Source organism: Salmo trutta, chromosome 1 (assembly GCF_901001165.1).
Source record: "Salmo trutta chromosome 1, fSalTru1.1, whole genome shotgun sequence".
In the NCBI taxonomy this organism is placed as follows: domain Eukaryota; kingdom Metazoa; phylum Chordata; class Actinopteri; order Salmoniformes; family Salmonidae; genus Salmo; species Salmo trutta.
The window spans coordinates 31,550,964-31,567,804 of record NC_042957.1 but is presented as its reverse complement, the minus strand read 5'-3'; the positions used below and the strand labels follow the sequence as shown (position 1 = coordinate 31,567,804).

General features: G+C 45.0%; 1 protein-coding gene across 4 annotated transcripts in view; it reads left to right on the top strand.

The window, feature by feature from the left end:
- Nucleotides 1-16,841, top strand: part of LOC115194124 (tyrosine-protein kinase Fyn) — a 64,911-nt gene that overhangs the window by 29,570 nt on the left and 18,500 nt on the right. For all 4 annotated transcript variants that reach the window (XM_029753530.1, XM_029753539.1, XM_029753521.1 and 1 more), the window contains one exon: nt 16,139-16,404. In XM_029753530.1, coding sequence (XP_029609390.1) covers nt 16,146-16,404 — 259 coding nt within the window. In that variant the 5' untranslated portion in view covers nt 16,139-16,145. The remainder of the gene's footprint in view (nt 1-16,138; nt 16,405-16,841) is intronic.

Below are 16,841 nucleotides of genomic sequence, written 5' to 3'. Positions count from 1 at the left end.
CAATGTTCAGTATAGACGTTGCAAGTTGACGTTGCTGGTTCAGTGAACATGGCTTGCACCAACAGACAATACAACAGGCTTCTCCAGTTGACAGAACAGTAATGACGAGGACCGTTCCTGTTCAGTTTTGCACCCGTTCACACCATTGAACCTGTATTTGTCATCAATCAGTCGCACGTAGGCAGACCTAGAAAGTGGATGTTATACTGTCAGAAAGACTAGCACCTCTGAAGTTAAATTCAAGTTTCAAAGTTTCTAAATAGTATAAGCTCCATGTCCAGCCACGTCGGTCAGTTACTCAACTCATCAGACCACCTCTGGTCAGGTCTCCAGGTTCATCCTATCGTAGAAACGGGGGGGACCACAGAGTGACGGTCGCCCTCTGTCTAAGATTATCCCTAAACAAGGAACCATCGTCTCCGATCTGAACATGGACCTGTATCGTGAAGCTGGCTGCCAGCACAGGGGATTTACTGTATGTTCCCAGGGATAACTAATGACTGGCGCAGTGAGCAACCCCTGTAGCATTCACGCTCGCTCTCTCTTTATTTCTCTATTTTTCACTCTCTCTGTCTCTCTTTCTCTCTCTCAGTGGAAGGCCGGCAGATGAAAGACGTCCTGAAGCCACCCAGTATCCCTTGCGTACTCATAAATGCACGCGCACTCACACGCAAGCATACACTCACACGCAAGCATACACTCACACGCAAGCATACACTCACACTCAAGCATACACTCACACGCAAGCATACACTCACACGCAAGCATACACTCTCACGCAAGCATACACTCACACGCAAGCATACACTCTCACACACAAATGCAAGCATGCACTCACACTCACACACACACGCAAGCATACACTCACACTCACACACACACGCAAGCATACACACACACGCAGGCTGCACGTACTACACAACACACTACTGCACACGTCTCACACACTCATCCCTGTCTCTCATGCCTTGTCCTCATTCACAAGTGCTTTAGTCGGAGGCTCCTGCGTCATTTTCCCTCTCTAGTTGACACTCCCCAGACCTGAAAGCTCTACTTGCCAGCAGCAAAAGGGCTGAGAGTACTCAGTGTGCAGAAGAATGTCGGTAACCTAGCAACAGGGTCTGAAGTGATAGATCGCTCTGTTGGCGTGTGATGGGCGGCTGTGCATCAGGTATTATTACACTGCTCTGCTGCTGCTGGGATGGAGCTGCTGCATGCTGGTGGTGGGAGAGCTATGACTTACTGCTGCTACAGTCAGTGGATGACATTTTAGATTTTAGTCATTTAGTAGACGCTCTTATCCAGAGGGACTTACAGTTAGCGCATTCCTCTTAGCACCTACTCATTCCAGGGTTTTTCTTTATTTTTTCTATTTTCTACATTGTAGAAAAATAGTGAAGACATCACAACTGTGAATAACACATATGGAAACATGTAGTAACCAAAACAGTGTTAAACAAATCAAAATATATTTTATATTTGAGACACTCTTGGCATTCTCTCAACCAGCATCATGAGGTAGTCACCTGGAATGCATTTCAATTAACAGGTGTGCCTTGTTAAAAGTTAATTTGTAGAATTTCTTTCGTCCTTAATGCGTTTCAGCCAATTTACTTTTACTCCACTACATTCGTAAAGAAAATAATGTACTTTTTACTCCATACATTTTCTCTGACACCCAAATGTACTTGTTACATTTTGAATGCTTAGCAGGACAGGAAAATTGTCCAATTCACGTACTTATCAAAAGAAAATCCCTGGTCATCCCTACTGCATCTGATCTGGTGGACTCACTAAACACATGCTTTGTTTGTAAATCATGTCTGAGTGTTGGAGTGTGCCCCTAGCTATCTGTAAATTTAAAAACAAGAAAATTGTGCCGTCTGGTTTGCTTATTATAAGGAATTTGTCTTTTGACATTTAAGTATATTTAAAACCAAATACTTTTGGACTTTTAGTGAAGTTGTATTTTACTCGGTGACTTTCATTTGTGGAATTTATTTCCTTCTTAATGCGTTTGAGCCAATCAGTTGTGTTGTGACAAGGTAGGGGTGGTATACAGAAGATAGCTCTATTTGGTAAAAGACCAAGTCCATATTATGGCAAGAACAGCTCAAATAAGCAAAGAGAAATGACAGTCCATCATTACTTTAAGAATTGAAAGTCAGTCAATGTGGAAAATTTCAAGAACTTTTAAGGTTTCTTCAAGTGCAGTTGCAAAAACCATCAAGCGCTATGATGAAACTTGCTCTTATGAGGACCACCACAGGAAAGGAAGACCCAGAGTTACCTCTGCTGCAGAGGATAAGTTCATTACAGTTACCAGCCTCAGAAATTGCAACCCAAATAAATGCTTCACAGAGTTCAAGTAACAGACACATCTCAACATCAACTGTTCAGAGGAGACTGCGTGAATCAGGCCTTCAAGGTCAAATTGCTGCAAAGAAACCACTACTAAAGGACACCAATAAGAAGAAGAGACTTGCTTAGGGGAAAGAAACACAAGCAATGGACATTAGACCGGTGGAAATCTGTCCTTTGGTCTGTTAGGTCCAAATTTTAGATTTTTTGTGAGACAGATGATCTCCACAGTGGGAACCACTCATGCGAATCATGGAGGAGGAGGTGTGTTGGTTTGATGGTGCTTTGCTGGTGCAACTGTCAGTGACTTATTTAGAATTCAAGGCACTCTTAATCAGCATGGCTACCACAACATTCTGCAATGATACACCATCCCATCTGGTTTGCACTTAGTGGGACTATCATTTGTTTTTCAACAGGACAATGACCCAATACACCTCCAGACTGTGTAAGGGCTATTTGACCAAGGTTGAGAGTGATGGAGTGCTGCATCAGATGACCTGGCCTCCACAATCCCCCGACCTCAACCAAATTGAGATGGTTTGGGATGAGTTGGACCGCAGAGTGAAGGAAAAGCAGTCAACAAGTGCTCAGCATTTGTGGGAACTCCTTCAAGCCTGTTGGAAAAGCATTCCAGGTGAAGCTGGTTGAGAGAATGCCAAGAGTGTGCAAAGCTGTCATCAAGCCAAAGGGTGGCTAGTTTAAAGAATCTCAAATATAAAATATATTTTGATTTGTTTAACACTTTCTTTGGTTACTACATGATTCCATGTGTTATTTCATAGTTTTGATGTCTTCACTATTATTCTACGATGTAGAAAATAGTACAAATAAAGAAAACCCTTTGAGTAGGTGTGTCCAAACTTTTGACTGGTAGTGTTTATTGTCATGAATCTTGCCCTGGAGGCAGAATTGAGCGATTTCCGCTAGATGAGCCAGCTGCAAGTCTAAATTGCATATATTGTAAAAATGCATGAAAACAAAAATGAGCTTTTTTGTCTTCATTTAAGGTTCAGGTTAGGCATTAGGGTTAGCAGTGTGGTTAGGGTAGCGTTTAAAATCAGGTTTTATGACTTTGTGGCTTCGCAAGCTAGTGACCACTCTGCGGCGCTGCCTCCAGGGCAAGATTCATGATAATAAATTGCAACCTGCTTCAATTTAACATAGCTAGTGTGATACAACCACATATCACAGTCGTAAATAAAGAAGTTATCACCAAAGTCAACGCTAGTAGGAAAAGACAAGTGCAAGGGTTATTATTTATAGATTTTATTTTAATTTTATTAGGATGATACATGGTAGAATTAGAATTACTCTCTGCTCTCTCTCTCTCTCTCTCTCTGCCCTTTCTGAGGTGATGATACCCCGAGTATGAGTCATTCTGGCTGCGTCCCAAATGCCACCCTATTCTACGGGCTCTGGTCAAAAGTAAGGCACTATAGGGAACAGGGTGCCGTTTGGGACGCAACCACCGAGTTACCCTGCTCATGGAGCACAGCCTAGTCCTCCTGGCCTATTCATAGAGCTGGACTTGGCTTCACCTGTCCTACCTGTACCTTCTACATATGGAAGCAGATAGTGCCTGTTTTCACTGTCTGACTGAGGTTCTATGTTCTCTAACCATAGCGTTATGCTAAAGCTCTGCTCTTATACCCTCACCTATAGTCTCAACGTTATTCTTCAGTGGCACAGTAAATGGAAACTTTAGCACACGTGATTGTTAACCACATCCTGCTCTCGCAGCCTTGTGAGATAGTCTCCATGCTGTTTGTGTACATGTGTTAACCGACAAGGTAGCTCGCTAGTTAATGGGGGGACAGAGTGTTGCACCTAAACACAACAGCGGGTGCAGTCGCTTCCTTCAGCTGGACACACAAAAGCACCAGGCATTTCCCTCTTTATTTAAAAAATATATATATAATTTGAGGCTAGATTACTTCCCCAATGCTAAATTCCTTTTGATTTCAGGCCTCTAGAATCATGGCTCCATTTTGTGGTCCTCTGCAGCTCATTTAGTAGAGCATGGTACTTGGTTTGATTCCCGGGACCATCCATAAAATGCATGTGCACATAACTGTCGCTTTGGGTAAAAGCGTCTGTGAAATGGCATATATTATTTAAAAATGAGGTCTCTACTGCTGTACGAAGAGAAAGGAATACACATCAGTGCAGTATACTAAAACAACAGCTTTCCATCAGCGGTCTCCGACTAGTAACCTCACTGTTTTTGTGTGTTGTTCATTCAAATAACATGCGTCAACACTCTACCTGCTTGACCTTGTGCTGAAAACAGAGGAACTTGGGAAATGATGACGTGCCTGCCTCCCACATTTCACTCGTCGCTGTAGTGAGTGACACGTGGGAGAAAATTGGGACACGTTGTTATAGTTATAATGAAACTCATTAGCGGAAGGGTTAGGCCTATTTTTAGTCAATCATGACACCCTTGGTAATGTAATTACCATTGGACAGTACTTCACTTCCATCTTTTTAATGGTATTCAATTGTCGGTTATTGCAGGATTTTATCGTTTCTTGTCCTCGTATGTTCATTCATGTAGATAAAAATTGACTCAAATGTAAATGACTAAAATGTAATGGATTCCTTTTGAAAATACCAACATAGTAAAAACATGCTGAAAATAGGTTTACTATTGTCACGTCCTGACCAGTAAAGGGGTTATTTGTTATTATAGTTTGGTCAGGACGTGGCAGGGGGTATTTGTTTAGAGTGTTTCGGGGTTTGTTGGGCTATGTGTTTATGTAGAGGGGTGTTCCGGGGTTTTTGGTTATGTTCTATGTTAGTATGTTTCTATGTTCTGGTCTAGTCTATGTTTAGGGTTATTGGTTTGACCTTCAATTGGAGGCAGCTGTTCTTCGTTGCCTCTGATTGAAGGTCCTATATAGAGGGGTGTTTTTTGTAATGGGTTTTGTGGGAAGTTGTTTTTGCATAGCTGTGTGTGTAGCCTGCATTACTGTTCGTTCGTTTTCTTGTTTTGTTTTTTCAGTGTTCTAATAAACGTTAAAATGAGCACTCAACCCGCTGCGCCTTGGTCCATTACATACGACGACCGTTACAACTATGTTCCAGGGGTGTGAATGGGGGTGTAAATCATTGAGGATGCTTACACGTGCATTAAATACCGTCGCCCCTGAGACCATGGGGAGAATCTCAATTGCATGCTCCTCACGTCCTTTCTCTTCTCGCCTCGTTCTCAAAACTCATTGGATGAGAAAGCCAGAGGTCCCTCCCCTCTGACCTTCTCCTCCAATGGGTTTTGAGAAGGAGGTGAGGAGAGAGGACGCGAGAAGTATGCATGTGAGATTCTCCCCATGTCTTGCTGTTGCCTTCCTCTGTCCTTTAATTGGCCTCTGGTGTTAATGTTGTACAGACAGATGGCTTTGGGTTGCTACTGGTGGTGTGGTCCTCTTCAAAACAAGATGGCAGCTAGACATGTCTTGACTTACAGCCACAGAGCCATGTTAGATGTTAGTCTTACGACACCATTAACACGTCATGTAGCCTAGCTAGAGAAAAACAATACGCATTTTTGGAATATCTTTCAAATTTCTCTGAATTAGGTGGTTCTGTACTAGACTTAGCATAATGGCTCATGTGTAATGGTGTCATTCTGCCACCACAAAGCCAGTTCTATGTGGTAGCTAATGAATATAAAGATAATCAGAGGACAAACAATCAGAGACATTTTTCTCGCTGGACTGGAGACTTAATGAATATTCCATTCAGTGGGTAGCTGGCTAGGTCCTTGGCAGGGCAACATCTTGGATGGGTGGTATAATGCTGATGATTTAGAACGGGCCCTCCCTGGGGGAGCCATAGGGCAGAGGTCACGGTCAAGTCATGGACACAGCTGCATTGTTAACACAAGGTAAGCTGGCAGCATACTTCTGGCGGGCTCAAATTACAGGGATCTGCCATTCCACTTTATTTGATGACATGCTTTCAAAATGACGTTTTTGTTTAAGCTCGCCTGGCTGACAAGCTCCATTTAGGGGACAGTTGTATTTACGTCACCTTTTTTTTATACTCATCCTCTGCTTTTATGCTTGTCACTCGGCCAATCATTTACTTAGCGCTATGTTTTGAAACATCTCTGTGATATGTAACGCAGAACACACACATATTAACTTCAGATTCTATAGGGATTTACACAGCTTTGTTATTCAGGTTGATAAACTTACAATAGCTTACTATGTTATCATTCTATGAGAAATAACAGTGGAATAGGTACAGTAACAGCGGTGCCGGCTCCACGGGAGGGGGGGGGGGGGGGAAGGGGGCTTAGCCCCCTCAGTTAAAACTTGTGCCTCCTCACTTTTAGTTTTATGTCCCTATATATAAAAATAGCAAAAAAATTCTAGTGATTGAGTGACAGGTTGGCACGAAATCTCTATCTCCGCTGCGCTGTATCAGCACCATGGACAGAGCGAGCCGCTGTGTGTGTGTGTGTGTGTGTGTGTGTGTGTGTGTGTGTGTGTGTGTGTGTGTGTGTGTGTGTGTGTGTGTGTGTAGGAGGGCTATGGAAAGCCACTGGGCGGTTAGGTATGACTCTTTTCGGGAAAAACTGCTGCTCATCTGTGGAAGGCTACGTAAATACTTGATTTTGATTTAGAAGGACGGGGCGAAGTTTACAGTTGAAGCTGCATCACTCAACTCTGCCTCACGGTCCACCACTATAGAGTTTAGTTAGCTTCTTAGCTAACTCTAAAATGTGTTAGTGCTATTAGCCTATTTAGCTCTAAACAGCTAATCTGTCACGATGGATATCAGAAATGAAACCACCGACGACGCCGCCAAGCCCAGCAGCGATGATGCTGCCGAGCTGTAGACAGGTCCGCGTGAATAGCCCACCCCTCCTTCAACAAGCATCGCCAGAATAATGGCTCCACAGGATTCGCTAGGCACGCATCAAGCAAGGAGCATTTTGAAATGCACTGCACTGTGGAAAGAAATACAAGTTGTATTTGGCTACATTCGCATAAGGTAATTCACCTATTACAAACAGCCTATCTATCTTGTAGCCTATATTCATTACCAACTAGGCCTTTCTTTTCTTTGTATTGTCGCTGTTCATTGTGCTGATATAGCACAGCGGAGATGGGTTACAGATTTTGCACCAACCTTGTCACTTCAAAAGTACCCAATGGACTCGGAGTCTCGGCATTCGAACTTTGTTTATTGTGGTATTGGATGCTATAAGAAGAATTTTATATAATTCCAATGCAAGAACTCCCCGAAATTGTGTCCCCTCACGGATTTCAACAGCCCTTTAGTCACTTTAACCTGGCGCCGGGTCTGAGTAACAGTATCTGTGGATTGTGTTGTAAATGCATGATAACACAATGCTGGTACTTGATTCTTAGCCTGATTAAAAACCAACTAACAGTTTCCACTAACTGCAGTCCCAGGGAGAGAACGCAGGGAAGCCACCTTGCTAATCCCCGCCCTGAGAGCATTAGACTGGGCTCAGGCAGGCTAACAGCTAAGGGCTCAGGACGGCTGAAGGCTGAGGCTCAGTGGTGAGAGAGCAGCAGTCCTCCTCTCACCCAGGCAGCTCCTCTCCCCCATGGGTAAGTGCTCAGTCATTTAGCAGACTCTCTTATCCAGAGCGACTCACAGTAGTGAGTGCATACATTTTCATACTGGTTCCCCGTGGGAATCGAACCCACAGCCCAGACATTGCAAGCGCCATGCTCTACCAACTGAGCTACTAGGGTCCCCTCAGTCCCTCCTCCAGCAGTACTCAGAATGCACTGACACTAAGTCACCCTGACACAATGGTGCCAACCCAGGCCCCTCCCACTCACCCAGCCCAGCACAGCCTAACCATGGCTGGCCTGGTCTTTGACTGACAGGCGCAGGCAGGGCAGAGGATAGTGGCCTTCCTCGGGAGTTGGTGGAGGAGGAGGAGGAGGGGGAGGAAGATGGCTCAGTGTTGTGATCCTGGCTCAGCCAGTGGAAAGAGGAAGTAACGAGTGAGAGGCTTCTCAGAGAATTTGGGGAGAAGGGTTATCCACAGTTTGACAGCTCACAGTTCATAATCCCACCCAGAGAGGCAGCCTCCCATGCCCAAAAGCAACTTGCTGAAATTAACCATAAACAGTGTGGGGGGGGGCTGCGTTCCACACTCCATTCCAGGAAGAAACGCATGAACGTCACACAACTTGACTGTCTCACTTTGTCCCGGTATTTTACGGCTGTGGCAGAGAGAGGCGAGCTACAGAAGCAGGCTTATAGCTACAGGCTATTCTGCTCTTCTTATCTTCAACCCAGGAAACAATGTTAGACACTGAGGAGCTTATTGTGGGGGGATAGAGTGGTCCCCGCTTGCCTTTTTAATTACAAGGCTTGGAGCATCCTCCAGCAGACCTCCTGGTGGGCACATGTTGGAGAAAAAAAAAGCCATGAAACAAGATAATCCCAGATACACAAGGCTAATGCACTGACTCCCATTCCCTTTGAAAGGCACTGATACAGTGCCCTGCAAAAGTATTCAGACACCTTGGATTTCTTCACATTTTATTGTGTTACAAAGTAGGATTAAAATTGATTTAATTGTCATTTCTTTGTCAACAATGTACACAAAATACTCTGTAATGTCAGTGGAATATATATATATATATATATATATTCCACTGATATATATATATATATAATATTAGTTTTTTTTATAGATTAAATATAAAATAATGTAAACATTTATTAAAAATATAGTTGTTGCCTAAGTATTCAGCTCCCTGAGTGTTAGAAACCCCTTTGGCAGCAATTACAGCTGTGAGTGTTCTTGAATAAGTCTGTAACAGCTTTGCACACCTGGATATTTTTTACATTTTTTATTATACAAGCTCTGTCAAGATGCTGGGGATCATGGCTAGACAGCCATTTTCATGTTTTGTATTTCAAGCAGATTTAAGTTAAAATTGTAAAACTGGCCACTTAGGAACATTCACTGTCTTCTTGGTAAGCAACTCCAGTATATATTTGACCTTGTGTTGTAGGTTATTGTCCTGCTGAAAGGTGAATTCCCCTCCCGGTGTCTGGTGGAAAGCAGACAAAAAAAAGGTGTCAGGATTTTGCCTGTGCTTAGCCCTTTTCCATTTTCTTTTTTTATCCTGGAAAACTCCCCAGTATTTGCAGATGACAAGCATACCCATACCACGGTACAGCCACCCCATGCTTGAAAATAAGGAGTTACTCAGTGATGTGTTGTGTTGCATTTATACCCAAACAGGGCTTTTTCATTTACGCCAAAAGGTGTATTCCTTTGCCGTGTTTTTTTTTTCTTCAGTATTAGCACATTGTTGCATACAAGATGCATGTTTTGGAATAGTTTTATTCTGTATATTTGTGTTCTTCTTTTCACTCATTTAGGTTATTATTGTGGAGTCACTACAATGTTGTTGATCCATCCTCAGTTCTCTCCAATCACAGACATTGAACTCTGTAGCTGTTTTAAAATCACCAATGGCCTCATGGTGAAATCCCTCAGCAGTTTTCTTCCTGTCCTGCAGCTCAGTTCAGAAGGACGACTGCATCTTTGATGTGTCTAGGTGGTTTAATACATCATCCACAGCATAATTATTAACTTGACCATGCTTGAAGATATATTTAATGTCTGATTTGTTATTGTTACCCATCTACCAAAACACATACCTTTTTTATGAGGCTTTCAAAAAGCTCCTAGGTCTTTGAAGTTTAATCTACTCTTGAAATTCAATATTTGACTGAGGGACTTTACAGATGTTGTATGTATGGGGGACAGAGGAAGGGGTAGTCATTCAAAAATCATGTCAACCCCTATTATTTCACACAGAGTGAGTCCATGTACCTTTTTATGTGATTTTTTTTTTAAGCCACATTTTTACTATTTTAGGCTTACCTAAAAAAAAAAAGGAGCTGAATATGAATGCAACGACTATATTTTAATTATTAAAAAAATATGAATACAATGTTTTTTTTGAAATTGTTCTTCAACTTTGACATTACAGAGTACATTGTGTATATTGTTGACAAAAAAATACAAATTCATTTTAATCCCACTTTGTATTGTGTTACAATCTGAAGAAATGCAAGGTATCTGAATACTTTTGCAAGGCACTTTTTTGTGGCTTTAAAGGAGAACTACATTCTGGATTGAGTATTGTCCTCAAAGAGACTCTGATCAGTGGATTGGTTAGTCAGTGTGTTGCTGATCAAGGTGACAGCATGATACGGCTTCTTATGAGGCCTAATCAGTTTCATATCTCACAGGATTCCTAACGTAAATTGGAGCTTCCGTGTTGTTTCCCTTTCATTCAGAGTAGGCCATGGAGAGTAAGAGTTTTTTTAAATGATCTATTTCCCTCCCTCTCTTTTGGTGAAGGCTTCTCTGTAGAAAATCGGTGGCAGATCTCTCGTTTTGTGGGATGCGGGAGAGAAGGGGGGGGGGTGAGCCCGGCCAGCGCAAGCCCTCTCTTTGTGCTAGGCGACTCCTGAGCGGTTTCTAGGAGGTTTGGATCCCGCCTGAGGCCTGCTCCTCCAGCGGTGGTATTGTGCCTAATTGTTTCCTCAGGGCCGTGCCAGGTGACCTCTGTAACCCGGTGGCAGTGGGCCAGCCCGTCCTGAACGCGAGCTCTCTCTCCTCACAGAGACACAGCCAGAGCAGTCAGTCAGACCCGGAAGCAGCACACCACAGCACTCACTCTCTCTCCTCCAGCTGATGATGAATCACATAACACCAGGCCTTGTGATAGAGGGAGGGAGAGGAGGAGGAGAAAGAGGAGGGGACCTGATGCACCACGCAGTCTGATTTTAGAGTCCTAAACATACAGTATAGAGATTTGGAGGGATCAAAAAATTATTACGAGGGTCGGTGGCAGAATGTTGATGCAGTGATTCGGCTTAATCCCATGGTTCGCCTTGCAGCTGTTGTGATAATTGAGCCACTAGCGCTTACACGTGCACACACCGCTCACCCCTTGATTGCGTGTGTTGGGTGCTATGTTTGTGTTCCTGTTCATGTTAAGTGGCTGCATGTCGGTTGGGGATTGAATGAGGCATAAGCCTCTGAGCGTTAACCTTGAATGGTGCAGGACTGCTCGTGATGCTGCTGCCTGTGTGCGTGACAGAGGCTGGCTGGCTGGTTGGCAGCACGCTGAGAGCACAGAGGCAAGGCCGTCCCCCGGCGGACTGGGGCTCAGCATGTGACGCCCAGCACTGCTCCTTTTGTCAAGTGTTTGGGGGCTGTGCTCCGCCCCAAGGCACTCCTCCTTCTGCTCCTCCTCCCTCTCCCCCTTTTGCTCTCTCCTTGTCTCACACTTCCAGTTAACCTCCCTCTCGCTCTCTCTCTCTCTCTCTCGCTCTCTCTCGCTCTCTCCCTCTCTCTCTCTCTTTCTCTCTCTCTCTCTTTCTCTCTCTCCTTCCCCTCACTCTGTTTCTCTCGCTCTTGCTTTCTCTCGCTCTCTCGCTCTCTCTCTGTCTCTCCTCTCGTCCCCCTTGATAATCTTCTATCTCATTATCTCTGTAGACCTCCTGCTCTCTCTGTCTGGAAGTCTATTTTAACATTCACTCGGTTTCACCTGATGAAGGGTACAACACTGAGGCAGGCTAATATTCCACACACGCAGAACTAAAGTGAGAGAACGAAACCAAATGTCTTTATCCTTTGTCTGGCTCTGGAGTGGTGAAAGTAAAATAGGTTAGGCCACATCATTGAGCTGGCTTGGCCACACAGTAAGGCCTAGGTCATTGAGATGAGCTCACAAAAACATCCACAGACCCACAGATGGATATGTACTGTACTGAATAGGCGGCCATATTATTTCCTGCTCCCTCATCTCCTCCCTGCTCTCTGCTCAGAGATGATGGCATCCTGTAAAGGCCTACTGTGTTCTGTCCAGATAGAGGGGGTCCCATGAGGGTCCAGACCCCCCCCAGTGCATAACGTGATAGTGTAGCGCCCCCCCCCCCTTGCTAATGGTTCATCACCCCCTATGAAATATACATGACTCCATCCAGGGCGTTCCCCCCTCAGTTCTTTTGCAGCTGGCCCAACACCGACTCTGAGGCATGCCTACCTTGATTTTGCACAACTGTCCCATGAATAATTGACATGGATCTGAATGAACGTGTTTTCACTGTGGATGGATCTTTTTCTGAGCCAGCGTGAGTTCACTGTGGATGGATCTTTTTCTGAGCCAGCGTGTGTTCACTGTGGATGGATCTTTTTCCGAGCCAGCGTGTGTTCACTGTGGATGGATCTTTTTCTGAGCCAGCGTGTGTTCACTGTGGATGGATCTTTTTCTGAGCCAGCGTGTGTTCACTGTGGATGGATCTTTTTCTGAGCCAGCGTGTGTTCACTGTGGATGGATCTTTTTCTGAGCCAGCGTGTGTTCACTGTGGATGGATCTTTTTCTGAGCCAGCGTGTGTTCACTGTGGATGGATCTTTTTCTGAGCCAGCGTGTGTTCACTGTGGATGGATCTTTTTCTGAGCCAGCGTGTGTTCACTGTGGATGGATCTTTTCTGAGCCAGCGTGAGTTCACTGTGGATGGATCTTTTTTCTATCTCTTTCTTCTCTTTAGAGACTGATTGCCGGATATATGCTCGAACATGTCACCTTCTTGATTTAATCAATTTTCGTCCCTTTTGCTTTTTATTTAATGAACAGGAGCCTTAGATTCTTTAAATCTTTAGATCTTTGGCTTTGAATTAAAAATCTTAATGAATTTGGTCCATATAGACCCTAAATAAATGGCCTTTATTTTAACTAATTATAGACCCAACTGCTACTCTGCTTCTGGTCACGTTCTGCTTTATAATTGATTTTGCCTGAAGGACCATTGATCTGATTGGCTGAACCAATCTGAGGAGGAGAAGAAGAGTGAGGAGGATGTGGGTTTCTATATGAAACACTGTGCTGATGGCTTTCAGTCGCTTTCAGGCTGTTATTCTGCAGCAGGAAGGGGAGGAGTAAACAGCAATACAAGCGCCTACGGCTAGCAGGTGTTTTCTGTTTTCTGAACAGGAGGGAATAATTAATCAGTGGAGAGAGCAAGAGAGAGGGGGGGAGGGAGAAAGAAAGAGGGAAGGGGGCAAAGAAAGAGATGAGAGGTTGGGTTCAAACTAAGGGAGCAGTGATGCTGAGCTCAGTCCCTAGCCTGTGTTGAGGGGTCCATGGTGAGCAGTGTTGAGGGGTCCATGGTGAGCAGTGTTGAGGGGTCCATGGTGAGCAGTGTTGAGGGGTCCATGGTGAGCAGTGTTGAGGGGTCCACGGTGAGCAGTGTTGAGGGGTCCACGGTGAGCAGTGTTGAGGGGTCCACGGTGAGCAGTGTTGAGGGGTCCATGGTGAGCAGTGTTGAGGGGTCCATGGTGAACAGTGTTTGTAGTGCTGGGCTGAGGCTCTGTTAGTTCATGGCTGACGGTCTCCTGCTATGAGGACTGTCTTATAGCTGCCTACTGCAGGATAGAATAACAATACTGGGAGTGGTCCTGCAGTACTCTGGGATATGGTTGAAGCTGACTACACACTGCTGTGTGTGTGTGTGTGTGTGTGTGTGTGTGTGTGTACGCGCTTGCCACTCTTAGCATCTCCCATCATCTACATAGCAGCAACCTATTCCAACTGGCTCCTTTGGAATCACCTATAATACTGTGCTGCTATCAGAGGCAGCTTTGACTGTATCTAGTCAACAACATACCGCTTCCACAGATTACGCTGACATTTACCACAACACAAGCCAAGCCTTCTGACCGGCTAACAGAGATCAATGAAAATGTCAATGTCCAACAGCCAATCCAATCTCCCTCTGCTGCTGGGCGGCTATGTTGTGAGGTAGATTATCGAGCAACTTTTGAGCATTTTCAGTGATGCTAAAAGTTGTAGGTGTAGCTAGGCGATTAGAACTGCTGTGGAATCCACCACTGACCATAGCAGTTATCTGATTCCTCTTCCCACTCAGGGCTTGTCGACTTGGATTACAGAGTTAGACCGCTGAGTCATTGTGGCATTTACTGCATTCGCACGCCCTTTTTGCGGAGCCAGGTTGGTTTGCCAGGTCACGGTCACAGGGCAAATACGATGCTCTGATATGTTATGTAGTTTATGAGATTGGATGACGTCACCGAGATACCTTTTCATCTGATCTCTGTATCTGTGTGGATTCAGCCTTAATCTACACATATAATCCAATATGTAGCTTAGTTGTTTCTACTTTAATAGATTTGGAACCCTGATGTTCTTTATTTCTCTGTCTGTCTGTCTCTCTCGCTGTCCTCTCTTTCTCTCTCTCTCCATTGGCCAAGCGGGCGCTAGTCAGTCAGTGACGATGACGGAAGAAGGGTCTGGGCCACGGCCATGCTCTATGGGTGGCCATTGTCCTGCTGCTGTGCTGATTGATGGAGAGGAGGAGGGTTGCCTATAATTTGGGCCTTATTTTTTCCCTTTGACCAAAGGGAAGCGTACTGAGCCAGTCTTTTCTCCTTGCATGTGTCTTCAGTGACTGCAGACAGCACGTCCTGCTCCACTCAGAAGAGATGGAAGAGCCAGGAGGCTTGGAATGAGGGGGAGAGAGAGAGAGAAGGAGGGCGATGGAGGGAGGGATAAAAGAGACAGAGAGAGAAAAACAGGGCTCTTGTTTAAATCCTGAATATTTTCAAATGACACGTTTCGAGGGCAGTCAGTGGCTTTAGCTGAAGGCTAGATCAGCAGTCTGTCTCCATAGGAACACTGCAATTTACAGTCTATTTGTCTCCACTGATCTACTACACAGACAAAGTGTTATGTCCGTGTTTGTTTTGCACACTGGAAATGAGATGACATTCATTCTCGCAGGGTGAATAAAACTGTCCAGTGGTAATCTTCCCCAGCACCACAGTAGTAGAGCTCGGCTCTCGGCAGCTCATTAACTTTACGCTTTCGTTTTGACAGTGCAAATACCATCTCAGCTAACGCATAAATAGTCTACTGAAGGTATATATTTTTGTCGTTGTATGTAGGTGTGTTTATATACTGGTGTTTAATGACCTAGTTTATACCATAGAAGTACACTACCCTTGGCTGAACAATGAGTGGTAGGAACATAGAGATGTCCTACTGGAAGTATGTCCTGTCTCTTTAACTGACAGAAGTAACATCAACACTACAGTTGCTCTCCTCTCACCATCCCCACTTCCCACCCTTCCGCTGACTGGAGCCCATTTGACCGTACGGATGGTCGATGCTGGCAGTGATGTGATCATGGAAATAATCGATGCACTAATATCCCTGTGACCCTTCCTCCATGGGTCCCCTGCTCCCCGACTAGCTCTCCTTCCCCAAGCCCAGTGTGTATCACAGTGTGGTTTTTCTCCTGGCCATGAAAGAGACACTGTGTGTGTGAGAGAGAGTCATCCGGAGCTCTGCTGCGTGTGTCGTCTGTGTCTGTATGTGTGTGTCAGGCTATAAACTTCCCAGTAGTCTGCTCTGTCTGTGTGTGTGTGTGTGTGTGTGTGTGTGTGTGTGTGTGTGTGTGTGTGTGTGTGTGTGTGTGTGTGTGTGTGCGTGCTTGTGTGTGTATCAGGCTATAAACTTCCCAGTGGTTCCTGAGAGAAAGCATCCCAAGGAAATGTGATCTGAGGAGATGGGAGAGCACACCAAGAACAATGCTAAAGTTCACCTCTATTGCATGTATTACTACTCATCTCCCCTGTTAACTTCATTTTCAGACTGGTTGTACAATCGATTTCCAGTCAAGTTGATAATCCTTCTTCTCTCTCTGTGTTTCTCCTTGACTTTGTAGAATATAGATGATGGGCTGTGTGCAATGCAAGGATAAAGAAGCAACGAAACTCACGGACGACCGAGACACCAGTACCTCCCAGAGTGCCGCGGGCTACCGCTATGGCGCCGACCCCACGCCACAGCACCAGCACTACCCCAGCTTCGGGGTCACCGCCATCCCAAACTTCAACAACTTCCAGGCACCCGTTGGCCAGGGGATAACGGTTTTCGGAGGGGTCCACACCTCCTCCCACACCGGGACCCTCCGCACCCGTGGCGGAACAGGTAGGGGTTTTGATATGTTCCCTTTTACCCCTTTACGGATTTCCCCCGACTCTCTTCACCTCACTGCCCCGTCCCGGCGCCTCGCCCCGTGTTGGAACGTCCGGCCGGCGCTTTGCACAGCCTTTTGTGTGTGGTTTCATTGTTTACATAGGGAATATTTCCAGTCAGGATATCCTTCATGTTTTACTGAGCCACAGCTGTTACAAGAAGAACTTAGCGTTTCCACTTAACTAAACACGGCTTCCCTCAAAGTGTGGATTATTTCTGTCCCAAAGTGGTCCAAATCCACACAGGCGGTCGCAGTGGACCAGGGGGTTTAACTTTAGCATTTCTTCCTAGTTGGGAACTTTGGTACAAGCTGTCCCTCTCTCTCTCTCAACCACTTTAATGACAAAATAATGGTACTGCCTTGTCCGATCAGCCTCATAGCTTCATCT